General features: G+C 62.5%; 2 protein-coding genes across 5 annotated transcripts; both read left to right on the plus strand.

Annotated features, from left to right (window-relative positions):
- Nucleotides 1-12514: 12514 nt before the first annotated feature.
- On the plus strand, nucleotides 12515-14691 carry EIF1 (eukaryotic translation initiation factor 1). The gene is made up of 4 exons (XM_080564821.1): nucleotides 12515-12823; nucleotides 13076-13239; nucleotides 13379-13480; nucleotides 13843-14691. The coding sequence occupies exons 1-4, from the start codon at nucleotides 12793-12795 to the stop codon at nucleotides 13885-13887; spliced, it is 342 nt and encodes a 113-aa protein (XP_080420947.1). The 5' UTR covers nucleotides 12515-12792; the 3' UTR covers nucleotides 13888-14691.
- A 4091-nt stretch (nucleotides 14692-18782) lies between these two features.
- Nucleotides 18783-19892, plus strand: LOC308181709 (gastrin/cholecystokinin-like peptide). 4 transcript variants are annotated; one of them, XM_080565251.1, is made up of 3 exons: nucleotides 18783-18898; nucleotides 19315-19515; nucleotides 19625-19803. In XM_080565251.1, exons 2-3 carry the CDS (start codon nucleotides 19317-19319, stop codon nucleotides 19750-19752), a joined length of 327 nt encoding a protein of 108 aa, XP_080421377.1. In that variant the 5' UTR covers nucleotides 18783-18898; nucleotides 19315-19316; the 3' UTR covers nucleotides 19753-19803. The 4 variants fall into 4 exon arrangements, with proteins under 4 accessions (XP_080421377.1, XP_080421375.1, XP_080421376.1 ...); XM_080565249.1 differs by having other exon boundaries at nucleotides 18798-18898; nucleotides 19283-19515; XM_080565250.1 differs by having other exon boundaries at nucleotides 18805-18898; nucleotides 19283-19515; nucleotides 19628-19892.
- The last annotated feature ends 298 nt before the right edge of the window (nucleotides 19893-20190 follow it).

Raw genomic sequence — 20190 nt, forward strand, 5'->3', positions numbered from 1 at the left:
GAAGGGAAGGGAAGGGAAGGGAAGGGAAGGGAAGGGAAGGGAAGGGAAGGGAAGGGAAGGGAAGGGAAGGGAAGGGAAGGGAAGGGAAGGGAAGGGAAGGGAAGGGAAGGGGCTGCCCCAGCCCCGTTGCGCTGGGGTGACACATGCCACTGCCCCCGGAGCAGTCCCTATAAGCTGCGCTGTCACTTCCCACGCGGTTGTAACGATCTGGCCGCTCGTTAATGCATACTTGGCGGGCGGTTTAATGAAGTCATTAACCGGGCTGAAGCAGCCCGTGCCCGAGAGGTGCCCGACCACAAACCTCCCCGGCAGCCCCGTGCCTCGTGGCCGCGATCTCGTGGCGCTGCCCCTCGCCCCTCGCCCTGGTGCCCCCGGTGCTGGGCGGCGCAGCTCCACCCGGGAGCCCCGGTGGTTCGGAGCCCCGGAGGTTTGGGGCCCGGATGGTTTGGAGCACACTAATGATTTTCCGCAGGGGACTTCAAAGAGGAGAGACAAAGCCTCCTGTCGGCTGGCTGGCTGGCATCAGGCAATTACCTGCCCGCGCCTGGCACCGCGCTCGCTCCGCGCTCTTGCCTGGAGCGCAGCTGATCCTCCTGATAGGCAACAGCAATTACGGGCTGCGTCCTCCCAGGCTGCTCTTTCCCCTGGTTTTTTGTTGGTTTTTTTTTTTTTTTTGACACAAATAACTGCGCTCAAGCAGCCGCTGCAGGGAAGGGCAAATGCTTGTGATCCCCCCCCCACCCTGCTTCCCTGCACCGCAGCTCCTGGAGAGCCCTCGGCAGCCTCGGTGGCGGTGCCAGCAGCTGGGGGGGGGCTCGAAGTGATATGGGGGGCACGGGGACGTGGCGGGGGGGGCGTGCTGAGGATGCTCTGGGGCTTTTCAGGTCCTCCCACAGGGCTGGGCTAAGCCTTGCAGGGACCCACTGGGACCTGCTGAGGACCGCAGGGACCCCCAGGGACCTCCTGAGCCTTGCTGAGCCCCACGGGGAGCCCCAGGGACCCCCTGAGCCTTGCTGAGCCCCGCGGGGAGCCCCAGGGACCCCCTGAGCCTTGCTGAGCCCCGCGGGGAGCCCCAGGGACCCCCTGAGCCTTGCTGAGCCCCGCTGGGACCTGCTGCAGCCCTGCAGGGACCCACCAAACCCTCCCAGTACCCACAGGGACCCGCTGAGTCCCTCTGGGACCCCCTGGGACCTCCTGAGCCTTACAGGAACATCTCTAGGGCCTCCTCTGGGACCCCCTGAGCCCCTCTGGGACCCCCTGGGCCCCTCTGCGACCTCCTTAGGGACTCCTCCGGGAGTCTCTGAGCCCCTCTGGGACCCCCTGAGCCCCCCTGGGACCCGCAGGGACCCCCAAACCCGAGCGGGCGCTGCCGCAGGGCGCAATCGCTGCCCACGGGCGCCCTCCGCTGGCTGCGGGGCGGCGCGGCGGGGCCGGGAGCGGCTGCGGGGAGCGGCGGGGGGGCACCCATGGGTGCCGGGGGTGCCGGGGGTGCTGGGGCGGGCCGGGGAAGGGCTGCAGGGGATGCGCTGGGGGCGTGCAGGAGGGTGCTGGGGTGCACGGGGGGTTGCTGGGGTGCAGAGGGCGGTGCCGGTGTTGTGGGAGAGCAGCTGGGGGGGGCATTGGGGGGGCATTGGGGTGTTTGGGGGCGTGCTGGGGGGGGCATTGGGGTGTTCAGGGGGTGCTGGGGGGGCATTGGGGTGTTCGGGGGGGTGCTGGGGGGGGCAATGGGGTGTTCAGGGGGTGCTGGGGGGGCATTGGGGTGTTCAGGGAGGGTGATGGGGGGGCATTGGGGTGTTCAGGAGGGGTGCTGGGGGGGCATTGGGGTGTTCAGGGAGGGTGATGGGGGGGCATTGGGGTGTTCAGGGGGTGCTGGGGGGGCATTGGGGTGTTCGGGGGGGTGCTGGGGGGGGCATTGGGGTGTTCAGGGGGTGCTGGGGTGGGCACTGGGGTGTTCAGGGGGGGTGCTGGGGGGGGCATTGGGGTGTTCAGGGGGTGATGGGGGGGCATTGGGGTGTTCGGGGGGGTGCTGGGGGGGGCATTGGGGTGTTCAGGGGGTGATGGGGGGGGCATTGGGGTGTTCAGGGGTGTGCAAGGGGAGCAGGGCTGTGCCGGGGGGGTGCAGGGGGTGCTCCAGGGTGGGCGGCCACTCCGTGTGTGCTCACCGAGTGCAGGGCCCGCTGCCAGCACCCTGCGGAGAGGGCACGGAGCACCGGAGCACCGCGGTTTTTGGGTGCCCAAGATGGGTCCAAAGCGGGGGCCCCGGGGGCTCCGCGCCCCCACGGCTCGTCCTCGCTCCCCCGGCAGGCAGCAGCCCCCGAGCCGGTACCTGCGGCCCTCCCGCAGAGCTGGGCCCTCGCCCTGCCCGGGGAGAGAGGGGAAGGGGGAGCGTGCACACGCGTGATGGGTGCCCACGCATGTGCAAGCATGTGCACGCGTGTCCGTAGGTCGTTCTGACTCATCGCCGCAGACGGCACCAGGCGCTGCTCACCGTGCCGAGCTCTCGCAGGGAACTAAGCGTCTGTCCAGCACCCCGGGTGCGACGTGTGCCCCCCCTGCGCTGCCACGGGACGAGGGCTTTCCGTGGCTGCTGCCTCTGCCCCGCCACAGCCCCCAGCCCCGCGCCTGTTACCGACCCCAGCAGCACGGCAGCAGCACGCAGAGACCTGGCGGCGGCGTGCGGGAGCCGTGCAGGGCTCCTGGCCGAGCCGTGCCCCTCGGGACACCCTCAGCGTGCCCACCCTGGGCCCCCGCACCCAAAGGGCCCTGCCAGGGCCCCCAGGCAGCCTGGCCCCGTGGCACAAGCCTCCCCCGGGACAGGCCAGACACTGCCAGCCCCGTGCAATGGCCTCTCTGAGCCCCGCGGGGCCCTGCTCCCCACGAGCAGAGGCATTTTGGCACCTGGTGGCTCACAGCTGCCCGAAATATGTCCGTGACCCAGTGGCAATGCACCGAGGATGGTGCCTGTGGAGTTGGCCAAGGGGGGGGGGGGGACGCTTTGGGGGGATGTCTGAAGGATGGACGCCCCTGCACAACCAGCCCCGTGCTGCAGAGCCAGGAGCAGCCTTTCCCCTGGGTCTGGTGAGACCCCCCCGGGATCAGGGCGCTGCGTGCCCAAGCATGGAAGAGGCTCAGTCCCCAGGGCGAGGACGGGGAGGGCGGTTTGTGGGTGTTCGGCCAGCCCCGTGGGACGTGAGGGCTGCGGGACACGGGGCCCTGTGCCTTCAGGAGCCCAGTGGGGTCCCCCCCACAAGCACCCGGGCTCCAAGTGCCCCCATCCATGCCGTGCGCCCTCGCAGTCCCCGTGAGTCACCGCGGCGCGTTCCTGGGGCAGGAGGGGACAGGCGCTGCAGGGACAGGTCGGCTGCGTCAGCCCCGCTCGCTCCCACGCCTGGGGCTGGGGCGGCCCGGCTCCAAGCTGTAACTTGCCTGGCGGTAATTACAGGGGACTTCAGAGGATTTGCGTTCCTCCCGGGCCACGCCTGGGAAACAACTTTCACCATCAGGCAGTTCCTGAGAAATAGCTTTCCACCTGCATGGCCCCGCCGTGGCCGTACCCAGGGAGCTCTGCGGGCACAGGGGACGTGGGGGCTCTGTTGGCCCCGTCTCGGGTTTGTCCTGGGCGCTGCAGGCAGCCCCCAGCCCTCTCCTGCGGTCCCTGCAGGCGCTGGGGAAGGCTCGTGCCTGCCCTTTTCTTCCGCAGGGTGCAGAGCAGCTCAGTGCCCCAACACAGCCGGGCTCTGAACGTCCTTCCCCAGGGGCTCCAAGCCTGTGGGTCTTGGTGACACAAAGCTGGGGCGTTCCACCAGCGTCCCCAAGAGATCAGAGCCTCGTGCATGGCTAGGGCTGGGCCAGGTGGGACCTTTGGCCCTTGCCCTGCTTTGGCAGGGGATGGCTTCCCGGTGACTGCTCTGGATCCAGGCCTGAAGAAGGGGACAGGGCGACCTGTGGGGGCCGGGGGGCTGTGGGGCCATTTCTGCTCAGGGCAACCTCTGTCTGCCAGTAACCGGCAGGGGGTCGGCATGCCCCGAGTCACAGACAGGGCTGGACCCGCCGAGCCCCTTCAGACACGCGTCGTCCCTCCTGGGAGCTAAACCAGCATGAAAGAACCCAAGTCCTTCCTGTCCCCTGCGCCTTGCCCTGTCCCCCATGACCCCAGGGACCCGGCGTCATTGCACAGCCCTTGCTGGAGCTGCCAGCTCCCCAGCCTTCAGCCACCGCTGTGTTTCCCACCCGGTGCCAGGGACCCAGCGTTGAGGCCCCCATGGGATCGCCGGGCCGTTGGCGCTGCTGTCCTGGCCGGCGCGTGCCGCAGCACACTGCGCTGAGCACCAGCAGAAGCTGCTGCAGGAATGTGAGCTTCCCCCAGGAACGCTGCGTGTCCAGAGCCGGTCCCAGGCTCATCTGCAAGACCTCGGGACGTGGCTCACCCCAGCCAGGCCGGTGCACAGCTGGCAACACCAGCCCCGCAGCAAGCCCAGCGTCTGCAGCTGGGACCAGGGCTCGGGGCTGCAGCGGGGCCAGGCACAGCCCGAGAGGAGCCGCAGCCCCGGCACGGAGCGAGGCACACGTGCCCACACCGCGGCCATGCTACAGCCATGCGCAGCACGTGGGTCCCACGCCACGGGGCTGCTCCACGCTCAGTGCGCACTTCCACACCTCCGTCCCCTCCCCACATCCCTCCCCGTGAGCGCGGGGACCCCAAACGGGGCTTGGGGCATGGTCGGGGGCTCTGCAGGCGGGGGAAACGGGGGCTGTTTGGGCCTCGAGCAGCTCCCGGGAGCTGCTGGGAACGCACGGAGCCAGGGCGAGCGCCCAGCCCACGGCGTTTTGCAATCGGGAGCGAGCGGGTGGCTTCCTTTTTAGGCAGGGAAGCGGCGCGCAGTGCACCTGGCTGGCAGCGCCAGCGAGGGCGGCGGCGGTGACACGGGCGATGGGAACGCGCCGGCGGCCCCCGCCTCGCTAATCACAGCCTGGCGCTGGGCGTGGGGGCAAGCCGCGGCAGGGCGGCGGCAGGGCGGCCACGTCAGCTGGAACGAGCGCGGGGCTGACGCAGCGGGAGCGCACCCCACTGCAGCCTCGGGGGGCCGCGGGGGTCTGCCGGGCAGCCCCGTGCCCCTGGGTTGTTTCCTTCCTGCAAGGCCCAACGGGCTCGGCGGAGAGCCCCCAGGTTGGGGAGGCTGCGGGTGGGTTTTTGTTCCTGCTCCTGGTTAGGTGGCGGGCCGGGATGTGAAAAGGAGAAAATGAAACTGAAATGGAGCCGCGTTTGGAGCAGGAGGGCGGTGGGGGAGCGTGGAGCCGGGCAGTGCCTGCACCCGGCTGTGTCACCGGCTGGAGGGGGCAGCCGACCTCAGACCCGTGGGTTTCACCCAAACCCTGCTCCCAGCTCGGGGTGCCGCAGCTTGCAGCCGGGGTGAGCACGGCACTGAGCCCACGGCTCGGGAGCAGCAGCAAACTGCAGCAGAGAGGCTTGCAGAAAGGCAACGGCCTGGCTGTCCGGGGCAGCCCCGTGCCACCAGGGCGAGCACGGTGGCTGTCGGGAAGGCTGTGCACATGGCGGCTGAGCAGTGCCCATGCTCCAGGGCTGCGGAAATCACCCACTGCAGAGAGGCAGGGGGAAAAAAGCAGCCCAGAGTGCTGCCTGCAAGTGCCTCGGAGGAGAGGAGCTGGGGGATTCAGGGTCCCCCGGGGAGGGCACATCCCTGGCTGTGATCGCTGGGGCGCTGGTACTGAGTGAGGGAGACGGGAGCTTTGCTCACCGCTGTCTCCTAGCCAAAGGACAGGGCTGTGGCCAAGCTCTGGCCAACCTTTGCATAGCCTGCTAAGGTTTCCCCTTCCCCCTGCCGGGCTGGCACAGGCTGGCTTGCTGGGATAAGGGGCCTGAGCACCGTGAGATAGGCAAAGCGAGCTGCTGCTGCACCCCGACGTGCCTGGAGACCCCCGGAGCAGCACAAGGGACAGATGACTGTAGGACTTGGCAGCACGGGGACCTCTCTGTCCCCATTCAGGGCACCAGGAGCTCCTATCCCAGGGTGCTGGGACCCCAGAGCGTGACCGCTGCCGGCTCCCATCCCGGCTGGGCAGGGCGGGTGCCGGAGCCAAGCGTTTTGTAAGAGGCAAATCCCTGCAGCGCCGGGCGCCGTGCCGGGACAGGGCTGCGCTCTGCCAGCCGTGCGGGAAGGCGCTGGCCAGCAGCCAGTGTTTGGCCCTCGGGGAGTTGCTGTGTGTAGGCAGGGATGAGCGTGCCTGGCCACGGGGCCGGGAGGGGCCGCAGGGGCTGGGGTGCGCTGGTTTGCGCTCACACCCCTCGTGGGTTTTGCCTGGTAAGTGAAAAACAAAGTGGGGCAAGGCAGATGCTGACCAAGGTGTTTGGCCTGCCCTGCCCCTTCTCTCTGCTCAAGTCAGCAGAGCGGGGCTTGCTGGGCTCTGCCCTGTGCCTGTCGTTTCTGCTGACGATGCCCCCCAAAAGCCCTCGTCCCTTTACCCCTGGCCCAGCAGGAGATGGCTGCAGCCCGGCGCCCTCTCTCCCATCACACAGGGCAGGGTGCCTGGGCTGCCTGCGAGCCGGGCTGGTCGCACAGCGGGGCTGGTTCCTGCCTTGGCAGGAGCAGGAGCAGGAGCAGGAGCGGGAGCGGGAGCGGGAGCAGGAGCAGGAACAGGAGCAGGAGCAGGAGGGAGAGCCCCAGGCTGGGCCGAGCTGAGCCGGGCAGTGCAAAGCAGGAGGGAAGGGGCTGCTCCTCCCTTGGGGAGATTGGAGACCCCCAGGCTCACGGCAGGGCTCAACCCCCCTGCCCCTGCCTTGGTCCCCCTTGTGCGAGGCAACATCAGCAGCACGGGGCTGTGGGGGGGGGCACCCGGAGCGCGGTGTCGCTGCCCTTCCCAGAGCATTTGGGCTACCCCGTGACTGGGCACCCAGCAAGGGCCTGGCATGGGCTGTTCTGTGGCCGCAGACCTCCCCGGTGCTGGTGCTGGTGCTGAGCATCCAAGGGGGGGACAAAGCCCAGCTCGGCAGGGCGCTGCCAGGCCCACCAGACCCCCTGCAAAGGCCCTGCCCGGGTCTCTCCGTGGCCCCAAATCTCTCCCTGATGTGGAGCAGGGCACAACGCACACGTCCCAGCCGTGCTGCAGGGGTAGAAGCAGCAGGAGATGTGTCACATCCCCGGCTGCACCCCCTGGCTGTCCCGGGATGCCCCCCTGCCGCGCCGACCAGCCCCGCTGCACCCCTGCGAGGTGCTGAGCCCCGGCACCTTTGCCCCTTCCCACGGCACCCAGAGCGGCTCGGAACTGACGGCGTGAGCTGGGTGTGAAAACCAGCAGCAGAGCAGGGCACGCCTGGCAAGAACACGTCTGCTGGCGTGTGGGAACAGAGCCGGGGCCGAGGCGCGGAAGTGCTGAGTGGGGCTGAGCCACCCGGCGTGGCCGATGCCAGGGCTCTGAGTCAGCCCAGCGCCACGAGGCTGCGTGAAAAAACCCACCGCAGCTCCCCCTGTGCCGGCTCCTCCAGCTGCCCTCAAAGCCTCGGCCGAGCCCCTCTGGAGCAGAAATCCCCCTGGCCTTGCTCTGTGTCACCGAGCGAGGTGGGGGCAGGCCGGGGGGGGGGGGGGGGGGACACAGAGGTGGCTCTGGGGATGGCACGGTCCATGCCCAGGTCACCGTGTCCCGGAGCAGCGGTCCAGCTCCGCACCAGACACCCGCAGGGCAGGCAGGGGGTCTGCGGGGTGCTGGTGGTGGGAGCTGCTCCCCCCCTCATTCCCCCCTCTGTCTCCCACTCCCCGTTCCCCTGCCGTGGGTTCGGGCTCTGCCGTTGCTCCCGGCTGGTGCTGGGTCCCCAGCGAGGGCTGGGGCTGTGCGGTGACCCCGACACAGAGGTGCGCATTTATTTAATGCCTTCCCTGATCCACAAGCGTTGGGTGCACGGGGGCCTGAAGCTCAGCCGGGGGCAATCCCCCAGCGCAGGGCAGGTCCTGGCACCGTACGAGTCACCCAGGATGCGGCCAGGGCTGTAGGGGGGGGGGTTGGCTCCCCTTCTCCGCAGCAAACCCACGGCACCCCCCGGCCCCAAACGCAAGCGAGCGGCCAGACCCACAGCACCGGCACAAACCCCGGGGACGGAGCTGCAGCCCCCAATTGTGGGGGCTCCCCCGATGCCCACACCCCCACGGCCACGGCGAGGTTTCCCCCACTGGAGGAAGCTGCCTGGCCCCGCTGTGAGCGTGCAGACAGGGAGAGGCCGAGCAGGGCCTGTGCCTGCTCGCAGCACCCAGCGGCTCCCCGGCGCTGAGCCCCGTGCTCAGAGCTCTCCTGGCACCTCGCGGAGAGCAGAGGTTTCGCAGCTGGGTGCCGAGGAAGAGGAAGGCTGAGCGGGGAGGGAGGAAGGCCCCCGCTAGGAGAAGGAGAGCTGGGCACTGCGGGGGCCCTGGGGGCTGCAGCTCAGCACCCAGCCCCAGCTCCCCAGCCCCGCAAAGCCCGGGCTGCGTGCGCCCCGCTAGAAAGCAGCAACAGGCACGGAGCTGGAGCCAAATTCCTGACGGAGGGTCCCCGGGTGAGGCAGGAGCCAGGGGTGGCACCGGGACACGCTGCAGTGTCCAGGAGGATGAGTAGGAAGGAAACTGCCTTTGAATGTGCCTGTTACAGCCCCTCCGTCCCTGCAGCATCCCACAGGCGGGTGGGTGGCACAGAGAGCATCCCCCGGCCTTCGTTGTGGGTGGGCAGAGGTCGGTTCCCTCGCTCGTTAAGTGTTTTTTTTTTTTTTTCCAGGGTTTGCAAATTTTGGGATGTGAATTTCCAGGAATTCACGTGAGCAGAAAGGGAAGGTGGCCTCCGAGCAAACAGCGCGGGATTCCCTGCGCCGCCGCTGGCCCCGTGACAGCCGGGCTCACCCCGGCCGTGCCTCAGCGCTTTCCAGGAGCAGGTTAATTAATCATCAGGGCTAATGACTGTCGGTGCTGATTAATGGGATCAAACGGCGTGCGTCAAAAATCCAGCTCGTCCTGAACCTGGGTCCGTGCAGTCACACGGAGGCTGCAGGAAGGATGCGAGAGGAGAGAAGCCGGTTTGTAGGAGCTGCAGTCAGGCAAAACGCCGGGAGGGTTCCCTCCCGTCCCTGGAGCACAGTGTCGTGGCCTTGCCAAAGGTCGGTCGCCCACCCAAAAGCACCCAGGCCCCCGCGCAGAGGCTGCACGCACCGTGCAGGGTGCCCACGGGGGCCTTTCCCCCTGCAGCTCCCCGCCAGCCGCAGCACAGGCGCTGGGCAGCCCCTGCCCTCTCCGTCTGCGCGTTTCCTCGCCGCAGGGCCCGTCCGTGCCCCGTCCGTGCCCCTCGCTGCCAAGGGACGAGGCGGTTTCCAGGATCCAGCCCCAGCCCCGAGCACCACTGCAGCGCCGTGCCTCGCGTGGGACCAGGAAAGCAGGACACAAACCGCTCCAGGGCCTCTCCGCTCCGCCTGGTGACCCCAAAACACACCTGGAAGCTCACCAGGCACTGCCACGGCCCCACACACGGAGATTTTGTCCTGTGCACAGAGCTCATGTTCAGCCTGGAGGTGGTTTTATTTTATTTTATTTTATTTTATTTTATTTTGTTTTGTTTTGTTTTGTTTTGTTTTGTTATTTTATTTTATTTTATTTTATTTATTTTTTCCAGGCACTGGGCACGAAAGCTCCTGCAGCAGCTCAGCCTTACCTGGTGGCAGAGCTGCTCCTGCACAGGAGAGCAGCATTGCCACCTCGTGGGGAGCCCAGGACAGGCAGCTCCCTCCTGCACGCCTGCCCTGTAGGATGGAAAACCGATGTTAAAAATGTTAAAAACATTTCTTTGGCAGTGTCCAGCCCCACACCAGCGCTGGGCCCGGCTCTGGTGCCCACACACTCGCCTCTTCGGTGTTTTACCAAAGGTTCTGCGGGTCTGGGGGCGAAGATACAAACCCTGATGTATGGTATGGATGCCAAATCTGCAGTGACACTGCTAAATAATCTCTCTGGGGCATCCTGGGCGTCCTGCCCCAGCCCTGATGCCAGCCTGCCCAGCAGCAGGCAGAGCACAAGAGGCGGCTGTGACTCTGTTGGGGTGTCTGACTCCAAATACGATTAACGGTCCCCTTGCAGCCTTTGAAACGCACCCAGCAGATGCACTTGGAGCAAGACGCACTGGAAATGCCCGATTTCCCCTCTGGTGCCTGGGCAGCCCAGCATGAGGCTGCCGGAGATGGTTTCTGCCCCGGGAGAGGAGGAAAATCTGATCAGAGAGGGAGGAGCGAGAGCCACACGCCGCTCGCTCGTGGCGGTCGTGGAGCCAATTCACGGCAATGAAAATTTCAGCCAGTGCTCCAGCTGATCCATCGCACGGGGACACAGAAAGGCGACGGATGCTTTAGGAACACCGGAGAGACACCAAAATACAGCAACGCAAACAAGTCCCTCCACCTAGTGCACGATAAGTGCTTTATCTTAAGGCCCCCAGGAATGATGCGACATCCAAGCTGCGCAGCGGCTGCCAGGACCCACAGATGGCAGCACTCCCGGATGCCAATAACCTGTCAAAAAAGACACGATATGGCAGAGATGGCTCCAAATGCAGGGCAGGAACACCTCCGCAGCGGGAGCTGAGGCCATGGGAGATGTAAAAGGAGCTGATCAGCTCTGGGATAAGCAGTCCCTGGCACGACCCACGCCGACAGAGCCGTGTCCCCGTGGGAGCCATATTCCGGCCCTTTATGCAGCTCCGACCAGCTCCCAGGAGAGACTTTACGCTCCGTCTGGATCTATATGGCTCCTGACCCCGTTATTAATTGTGTAGATTTGCTGTCCTTCGTATCTGGGGTTTCGGTGTATTTTTAGCACACGTAACGCAGCTTTGGGCTGCCTGTGCCATCCATCTGCCAGCAGCCCCGTGCAGAGGAGGTGCTGGGAGATGCTCACTGGTTCGTGAGGGGTTTTTAGGCACACGGCAGGACCCAAGAAGGCTGGAAATGATCTCAGCAGCTCACACTGAACACCGACATGCAGGCTCCGGGCCCCCGAATTAGGATTTGGAAGCAGGATTGAATGCGTCTGGTTTTGAAGGGCATTTGGTCACATCCCCATCCGTGGGGTTTCGAGGAAAGGACCTGAGGCCACTCTTGGGCTCATTCCCCTGCTGAGATGGCTCCAGAAAATGCTTTTGTCTCGGCACATCACCAAAGTTGCCGCCTTCCATGACGTGATCGGGGTGATGGGGTTGTCCCGACCGAGCCAGGACGTCGCGATCCCTCACCTGCGCAATATGGCCAGGACCGGGGAGGTGACAAGGTGCGGCCAGGCACCCGGGCAGGACACGCAGCAAAAAGGGGCTGAGTTCACCCCACAAGGGGACGTCAGCTTGTCCAAGCCCGAGGTGACAGGCAGTAAGCACGAGGAGCCCCGTTTCACCCGTTTAATGAGAAAAAAGCTCCCTGACCTCAGGGGCCCACACGAGGTGACAGGGAAGGGGGACGTGGCAGCGTCACCCCCTGGGACAGCGGCGGGTAGGATTAATGGGGCTGTCAGGGATATAGGGACACAGCGTTGGCCGCCCCGTGCCCACACCATGGAGGTCACCATTGCCACTGGGCTGTCACCGAGGGGAAAGGGGCAGCGCAGGGAGGGGACACGGGGCAGGCCGCGGCTCACACCTACAGGCCCTGCCCTACACATGGTGGCCCTGCCCCACACGAGGACACGGGGCTGTGCGGGCCCTGTCCCCGGGGGGGCTGCTGAAGGGGGACAGAGGGAACGGGGCTGGGGCTGGGTGCTGTCCCCAGGCTCCCCCCCACTGTCCCCAACCCCCCCCCCCCATCTTCAAATCCCCTCCTGTTGTCCCCAGCACCCCCTCTTCCCAGGGCCCCTCCCTGTCCCCAAGACTCCACCGCTGTCCCCAGGCTCCCTGTATCCCCAGATCCGCCCCCGGTGTCCCCAGGTCCCCCCTGTCCCCAAGTCCCCTCCCTGTCCCCAGCCCCCCCTCATCGTCCCCAAGCCTCCTCCCTGTCCCCAGCCCCCTCCCCCGTTGTCCCTAGGGTCCCCCCCACTGTCCCCAGGCCCCCTTTTCATCCCTAGCCCCCCCAGCTCTCCCCAGCTCTCCCCTCCTGTCCCCAGCCCCCCCCTTTGCCCCCAAGCCCTCCCCACTGTCCCCATCTCCTTCTGCCTGTCACCAAGCCCCCTCCCCGTCCCCAGCCCCCCCTCACTGCCTCTAGGTCCCCCCCTTTGTCCCCAAGCCCCTCCACTGTCCCCATCCCCCTCCCTGTCCCCCAGCCCCCCCCATTGTCCCCAAGCCCCCTCCGTGTCCCCATCACCCCCTTCCTGTCCCCAGACCCCCCTCATTGTCTCTAGCCCCCCCCTTGTCCCCAAGGCCCCCCCCCGCACTGTCCCCAAGCCCCCTCCCCCGCCATGGCGCTGCCCAGGCCCCGTCGAGGCGCAGCCGCACCGCGCATGCGCCGCCCTGCCTCCCTCCCCACACCCCCCCTCCCCACCAGCACCCTCCGCCGCGCATGCGCTCCTCTCCCTTCGCCCCAGCCAGGGCGCGGCCGCGCTCGCCCGCGCGCCGCGACCGCCCCCCCCAACTCCGGCGGGACAGCCAATCGCCGCCCTCGCTCGCCGTGCGTGCTGACGTCACGGCAGGAGGTATATAAGCCGGCAGCGGCAGTCCCGCCCCCCTGACAGCGTCTGCAGCCGCCGCCGCGAGAGCATCCTCCGCGCCCACCGCCGCCGCCTCAGCCACCGCCGCGCCGCCGCCTCAGCCGCCGCCCGCCGCCGCCGCCTCGCCGAGGGAAGGGAAGCGTATCGTATGTCCGCTATCCAGAACCTCCAACCCTTCGGTGAGCGCCCTTTGTGCGGCGGGCGGCAGGGCCGGGCCTGCGGCCCCTCCCCGGGCGGGCCCCGCCCCGTGGCGCAGTTGCTATTCCCGGGGCCGGTTGCGTCAGCCGGGGGGGGGGGGGGGGGGGGGGGGAGGGAAGGGGAGGGGGAGGCGGGAAGGAGGGGGGCGGGGCTCCGCGCTGACAGGCGGGCGGGGCGGCCAATGGGGAGCGCGGAGGGGCGGGGCGGCCGGCTCTGACGGGCGCTCTCCGCAGACCCCTTTGCTGATGCAAGTAAGGGTGATGACCTGCTTCCTGCCGGCACTGAGGACTACATCCATATAAGGATCCAGCAGCGGAACGGCAGGAAGACCCTCACCACTGTCCAGGGCATCGCGGATGATTACGATAAAAAGAAACTGGTGAAGGCCTTCAAGAAGGTGGGTGCAGCCCCGGGGCGTCGCGAGGCGGAGGGAGCCAGGCGGCAGCTGCCGGGGGCGGTGGTGGGGAGCTGCGGGGGCAGGTTTTGCCTTTTTTTTTCTACTAAACAATCCTTTCTCCTTTGTTTTTTTCCCCCAGAAATTTGCCTGCAATGGTACTGTGATCGAACACCCTGAATATGGAGAAGTGATTCAGTTGCAAGGTGACCAGCGCAAGAACATATGCCAGTTCCTCGTAGAGGTAGGGTTTGTTTTGTTCTGGTGCACGTGCCAGCTAATTTTTACATCAAACATGATTTCTTATTTTGATAATAATGCAGGTTTTCATTTTCTCGGCTTTAAGATGTCATGCTGATGGAGGCAGATCCTCATTTTCATGTCTTTAAAACATACTGGTGGATGAAGGTCTTCCTGTTTTTACTGAAATTCTTAAGTAACATGTCGTCCAGCAAGGTTTTGCAGTTGCAGGCTAATTTTTATCCCATATTTCAGGGGGGAGCAGGAATTTGATGGTTCTACAGCGTCCGCAGTGTAAACAACACGTGGATTTCCATGGAGTCTTGTCTGGTTTGAAGTGCTTTAAAGTGCATTTTTTTCTTGCAGATTGGACTGGCTAAAGACGACCAGCTGAAAGTCCATGGGTTTTAAGTGCCTGTGGGTCACTGAAGCTTTATGCAAGAAGATTTCCTTACAATGAAATTCCCATCTGTCCCTTGTCATAAGTTTAAAACCAGCTGGTTTGTGTAATGTAACAATCTTGGGTCCACTGTTCAGTCTGGACTAGTGTAATTCAGTGATGTAATAAACTGACACGAGCCCATGCTATCTCGTCTTGCTGTCCCTCATTTAACAGAGGTAAATCGGGCGTTTGGCGCTGCCCGGCCTGAAGCTAAAAGTAACCAGATGTTCCAAGTTAAGCCAAGGGACTCGGCCTGTCAGTCCAGGGACCGTCCGGATCTCTCCTCAGTCCAGCGGCTCTTCCGTTTCCATGGACGGTAATTCTGGCGGTGCCTCCTGCAGTCCCACACGGAGCGAGGCATTGAGCGCGAGCTGTGGCATGGCCTGGGGAGACAGGACCTTCACTCTAGGCAGTGTTTGCTCCTGGTGGTAGAGGGATTTGGGGAAAAGTTGACTTTTGAACAAGAAGAGTGACTGAAGAGTGACTTCAAGGCTGGATGCCTGCAATTCCGGCCTGGCAGGTGCTGGTGTCGTACAAGCCCAAAGATACCGGGCAGTGTACTTGAAGGAACCAATACCTTGGGTTAAACTTTTGACAAGGGATCAATTTTGGACTAATGTAACAAGTATCGTTGTAGATAGAGCTGCAGAGCTTACGTGTTACTAGCAACTGCTGCCTAATGCCCTGTGAAGTAACAGATTTTTGGTTTCATTTTTAATGTTTTATGTAATGTATTTAAAGTCTTATTTAAATAAAAATGGTTTTCAAAAGCACTTGCTCGGTGGATTCCGTTGTGTTTTGGAGCCAAAATGCTCCGCTTTAAAGAGGCGGTGGCTCTGGGGGACTGGCGGCCTCTGGTGCTGTGGAAGTTGGAGCCTGGTGGGAGGATGAAGTGGGGCGGTGGGCGCTCTGCGCTGTACTGGGCTGCGTGTCCTAGGGTGACCCAGTGTAGGAAGGGGAAGGCAGAGCAACTGTGGTGCTGCGCTTCCTCATCCCTGGCCGAAGTCGAAGTAAACAGCCTGAGAGCGGCTGTTGAGTCATTCCCTCTTGGCTGGGGCCTGTTAACCCTTGCACCGGGTCGCGTGCTCGTTGCTTTCTCGTAAGAGAGGTTTCCAAGGTCAGCGCTTCTGCTTCCGGCCGCTGCCACGGGGAGGCCGAGGGCCGGTCTGGTACATGAACCCTTGTGGGGTGCAGCACCTTCCTCCTCTCTGCTCAGCCACCGAACAAGGCACAAGGGAACACTTTTACAGCCGGCCTGCTGATGGGGGTTGGCAAACGCAACGTGAAGTGTCCTAAAATCCGCAGGAGCGAGCAGAAACCCGTGTGTTTCCCCCTGCAGTGCTGCTGGTGGCTGTGTCCCGCGCTAGGGGGGTGCCGCTGCATTGCACCCTGCGTGCTGCGAGGGCTGGGGTGCTTGGGGACCTTACGACCTGCCCAGCAGCGGATACGCAGGGAGGCCCCTCGTGGTTTTTGGCAGCTTTCTAAGAACTGAGCTGTGTTTGTCCGCTTGCTGCTGTGAAGCTCCTGACTCAGCCTGGGTTCTTTGTGCGGTGCTCAGCCCTCTGCTGCCATTTACTTCCCTGTGAGACTTTGCTCTCGGACACGAATTTGCTGCAATTACGCGAAGTGCAGGGGGGCGGCGGGTGCCCTCACACCCTGCCTGTTCCTGGCAGAGCACCTGTGGGCAGCGGTGAGGCTTGGCCTTCCTGCCTGCGTGAGCTCCTGGGGGCTCTTGTGCTTGGTGGAGCTTTTAACAGAACCCCTGTACGTGGAGCCATCCTTTGGTAGCTAACAGAACATGTGGTGTTTAAGCCGTGGGGTCAGGAGTGAAAGCTGAGGCCATCAAACATCCTCGGACGCAACCACACGCCCCCAGATCTGGTCTGGTCGTGCCTCAGTTTCTTTCACTGGGGGGGTCACTGGCTAGGCTGGCTGCTGAGGCTCGGAGTGGGATGGCCTCAGGTTTGGGCTTTGCTCCTGCCCTAATTTTCTCCTTCCTTCCTTCCCACTCTCCATTTTGATGTCCGGAACCTTCTCCCTTCATCACAACCACTGCTCCGCAAACCCAGCTCGGGGGTGCTGAGCCCGGCGTGCTCCCCGCTGCCCTTTGCCGGTCCTGCCTCAGCCCCTGCTTCCCTCGGTGGGCACGGCTGAGGCTGGGGAGCAGGCGAGGGACGCGGTGACATGGTCGGCACCGCGAATGGTCACTGCCACGGTGTCTTTTGGGGTGTCCAGGTGGGATGGAGCAAGCAGCTGGAGGAAGCCGGGAGAAGGGAACGAGCCGAGCACCCGCGGTCACTCTGCAAACATGCGTCAAGGCACTGCAGAGCCGATGGGCTGCAGGAAGCAGCCGCCGTGCCCCTGTCACCCTGACGGCTCATTTGGCCCGGATCGAGCCTTTAAAAGCCAGAAATTGCAAAACAATTTGTTTGTTCCTCGTAAAAAATGCTCCCAGGAGCGAGCCATCGATTGCTGCGGAGCACTGGATGTGCCGGGGCTCCGCTGCCTTCCTGCCCATTCAAAGCCCGTTTGTTTCAGGTTTATTTATTTGAAGAGGGCGAATATTGAGCTTTGCAAACACGGCATGGGTGGCAAGGGCAGGCAGCAAAGCTCCGGCGTGTGCCCAATCCATAGCGTATCACCGACACGTCGTTTATTGCAGGAGTGACACAAATGTCCTCTACAAACACAACGGGCTGAGGGTAAATACGAGAGGAACTATCGATGATGAAAGGAAATACCAAACCCAGTGTTTTGCCCTAGTTTAATGTTTGGCACCGAGCTCCTGGGACCCCCAAAAGCCTCCCCTTGGATGGGGGTCCCAGCTGTGGGGTCTGTGTGCATGGCAGGCCTGTGCCCAACAGGGACGCAGCCGTCAGGGTGTTCTCAGCCAGCACCCCTGGCCACACAGTGCTCCCCCAGCACCCATCATAAAGCCCAGCAAGGGGACTGGGGGGATGGGGGGGGATGGGGGGGGACGGGGGGGGGGGGGCAGCTATACACAAAAATCAGCACATGCATGTAAAAAGCATGATCTGCGCATGATGCTTGTAAATACACACACACCACCTGTGCCATATATGCTGCAGCCATATAAACGCACACACGTATATGCAGAAGTCTATACACACACACGCGCTGTGATGGGGATTATCACCCCATGTAGTTTTAATCTGTATAAATACATACGTGTGTGTGTAGCTTTTCCAACCTTTATGCTTCTATTTTTTTTTGTGTGTAAAGTTTATGGTGAACATGGCCCTGCCTGTGTGTGTGTGTGTGTGTGTGTGTGTGTGCGTGAGTGTGTGTGTACACATATGTGTATGGGTAGTTGTATGGTAGAGCTGTAGCTTTGTGTCTATTTCTATAGCGCACGACAGCTCTATGTAGCTCTACTTCTAGCTGTGTACATATAATTTTTCTACGCATTTAAGTATGTAGCTCAATGTACCTTTATATACAGATAGCGATCACTAAAGGTGCCATGCAACCAAACCTACACACTCACACACTTACACACTCTCTCTCTCTCTCTGTCCACCTTGTGCTCCATATACCTATAGCTATAGTTTTTTATGCATGTTCAGCTATCTATGCATGTATGCCTATAGGTGTGTATGTAGAGAGCCAGTATATCTACATGACTATTTGATACATATATCCATTTATATGTACATAAATATCTGTCTGTATGTGTAGTTAAGCATATACATATGTGTGAGTGTATATATATGTATATATACACACACAGCTAGCTAAAGCAATACACTTTTCTGTACATGTACATACAGCCATGGCCATGCCAGAGTGAGTCTCTAGCCATATAAACATAGAGCTGTGCAGGCACATGGAGGGGGGCCTTTATATTGTTAGCTCTATATATGTGCATACATATAAGAAGATGCCTATATAAAGACACATATCAGTATATTTGTATATGTGCATGTGTCTTTGTATGCTCGGGTGTATAAATACATGTATGTGCAGATATTGCTGTATGAGAGAGAGAAAGAGAGCCAGAGAGAGAGAGACAGAGTGTGTGTGTGTGTGTGTGTATATCAAGCTGCGCATGTATGCACAGCTATCAATATACATATCTGTGTAGCTCTGCCTATATAAGTCTCTATATAAAACTCAAGCTAGTCTGTGACTGTGATATATGCGTGCGTAGCTGTGTGGCTGTATATGTTAAAACCTCTGAGTGTGGGCAAAGGTGGAATATGTGTATGTATATGTATGTCTGTATGTGTTTCTGTTGCTGTGTGTGTATAGATTCATAGAATCATTTACTTTGGAAAAGATGTCTAAGATCAAGTCCAACCATTAACTTAGCACTGCCAGCTTTACCACTTAAACATAAGCATGTATATGTGTGTGTGTGTGTATGTGTATTCACGTGATGTACGTGTGTGTAAGTACATGTATGTCTATGTGTGCTTATGTATCTATGTATGTTTGTATGTGTATACGTAAGTGTGCATAGAATCATTTATGTTGGAAAAGGCATCGAAGACCAAGTCCATCCACTAATTTAGCACAAAGTTTACCACGAAACATGTGCCTGTATATAGTATGTGTATGTATGTACACGTGTGTGTGAATATACATGTGTGTAGGTGTGTGTATAGAATCACAGACTCATTTACGTTGGAAAAGAAGTCTAAGATCCAGTCCAACCATTAATTTCAGCACTGCCAAGTTTACCACTAAGCAAGTGTGTGTACGTGCATATACATGTGTGTGTGTATGTGCACGCGTGTATAGGTGTCTGTACACACGTGTGTACCCCCTTCGCCCCCAGCCCCGCCGCAGAAGCCGCCCCGGAGCCCCGGCCCCGCCGCGCCCTGGGGGTGCCGGGCGCTGCGGGGCGCGGCGGGGGCCGCCTGGGGCCGCCCCTCCCGGGGAGGAGCGCGGCGGGGGGCGCCTTGAAAAGCGGCGCCGGGCTCGGCTGCAGGTGAGCCTGAGTCCTGCAGCCAGCAGGTGAGGGACGGGGGCAAGGCTGGGAGGGGTGGTGGGGGACATGGGGACAGGCTGGGACGCGTGGAAGGCGACCTGGGGACCAGGTGGGGGCACAGGGAGACCTGGGGACTGGCTGGGAGGGATGAGGGGGACATGAGATGGATGTGGGGCGACTTGGGGAACAGATGGGAGGGATGGAGGGGGACCTGGGAGGGATGGTGGGGACATGGGGACCTCCTGGGATGCACGGAGAGGGACCTGGGGACCAGACAAGGGGACAGGGAGACCTGGGGACCATCTGGGATGGTTGGAGTGGGACTGGGGACCAGCCATGCGCTGGGGATGAGCACCCCACTGCCCCACATGCACCCCACTGAGCTGCTGGCCTCGCTTTGGGGGCTGCAGCCCCTCTGCTCCCCTTCCCCTTCTCTCCGCAGCCATGAAGGGAAAGGTGTGCGTCGGCCTCGTCCTCGCCGTCGCGGCGACTGCCTGCCTGTGCCGGCCGGCCGCGGAGGCACCGGGTGCCGCAGGGGACCCCCGCCGGCTCCCCACCAGCCTGGTCCGGCGGGACTGGCCCGAGCCCCTGTCCCAGGAGCAGCAGCACCTCATCTCCCGCTTCCTGCCCCACATGTTCGCAGGTACCGCGGCCCCACGGGAGGCACAGGGCGGGCAGCCCCGGGGGGTACCCCGTAAGGCACAGCCCAGCCCCAGCCCCGGGTGGCTCTGACCCCGCTCCCTTTGCCCCAGCAGAGCTGAGAGACCGCAAGGGCTTCGTGCAGGGGGACGAGGGGGCAGAGGCCCTGCACGACCACTTCTACCCCGACTGGATGGATTTCGGCCGCCGGAGCTCCGAAGACCCGGCTGATGCCTCATAAGCATTGCCCCTGCCGCGCAGAGCACTGGCACCCTTGGTGCATCTTTCTTCCTGCAATAAAGCTTTGGCACTACGGCCTCTGCTGCTGGACTCTTTGCTGGGAAAAAGCTGGGGGCAGCGGGCTCAACCCTCAGCCCCAAGGGGAAGCACAGGGCACAGCAGGAACACACAGCTACAGACACGGCACACAGGAGCTGCTTCAGGTCTTCACATTTATTCAGCAGGGGACAGGGCACGGCTGGGGGCGAGGGACAGAGCCGGCACGAGTGACAGCTACACCCTGAGACACTCGCCGCAGGCAGCCCCCGAGCAGTGCTGCTACTTCTATGTGGTGGGCAGGAAAGAGTTTTAAAACCATTTGCTTTAAAAGTCAGCCCAGATGCTGCCCAGCCGTGGTGACGGGGGTCTCATCCTGGCACACGCAGCGCCTCCCAGCCTC

The sequence above is a fragment of the Anser brachyrhynchus genome (genome assembly GCF_964034855.1).
Source record: "Anser brachyrhynchus genome assembly, chromosome: 22".
NCBI classification, from domain to species: Eukaryota; Metazoa; Chordata; class Aves; order Anseriformes; family Anatidae; genus Anser; species Anser brachyrhynchus.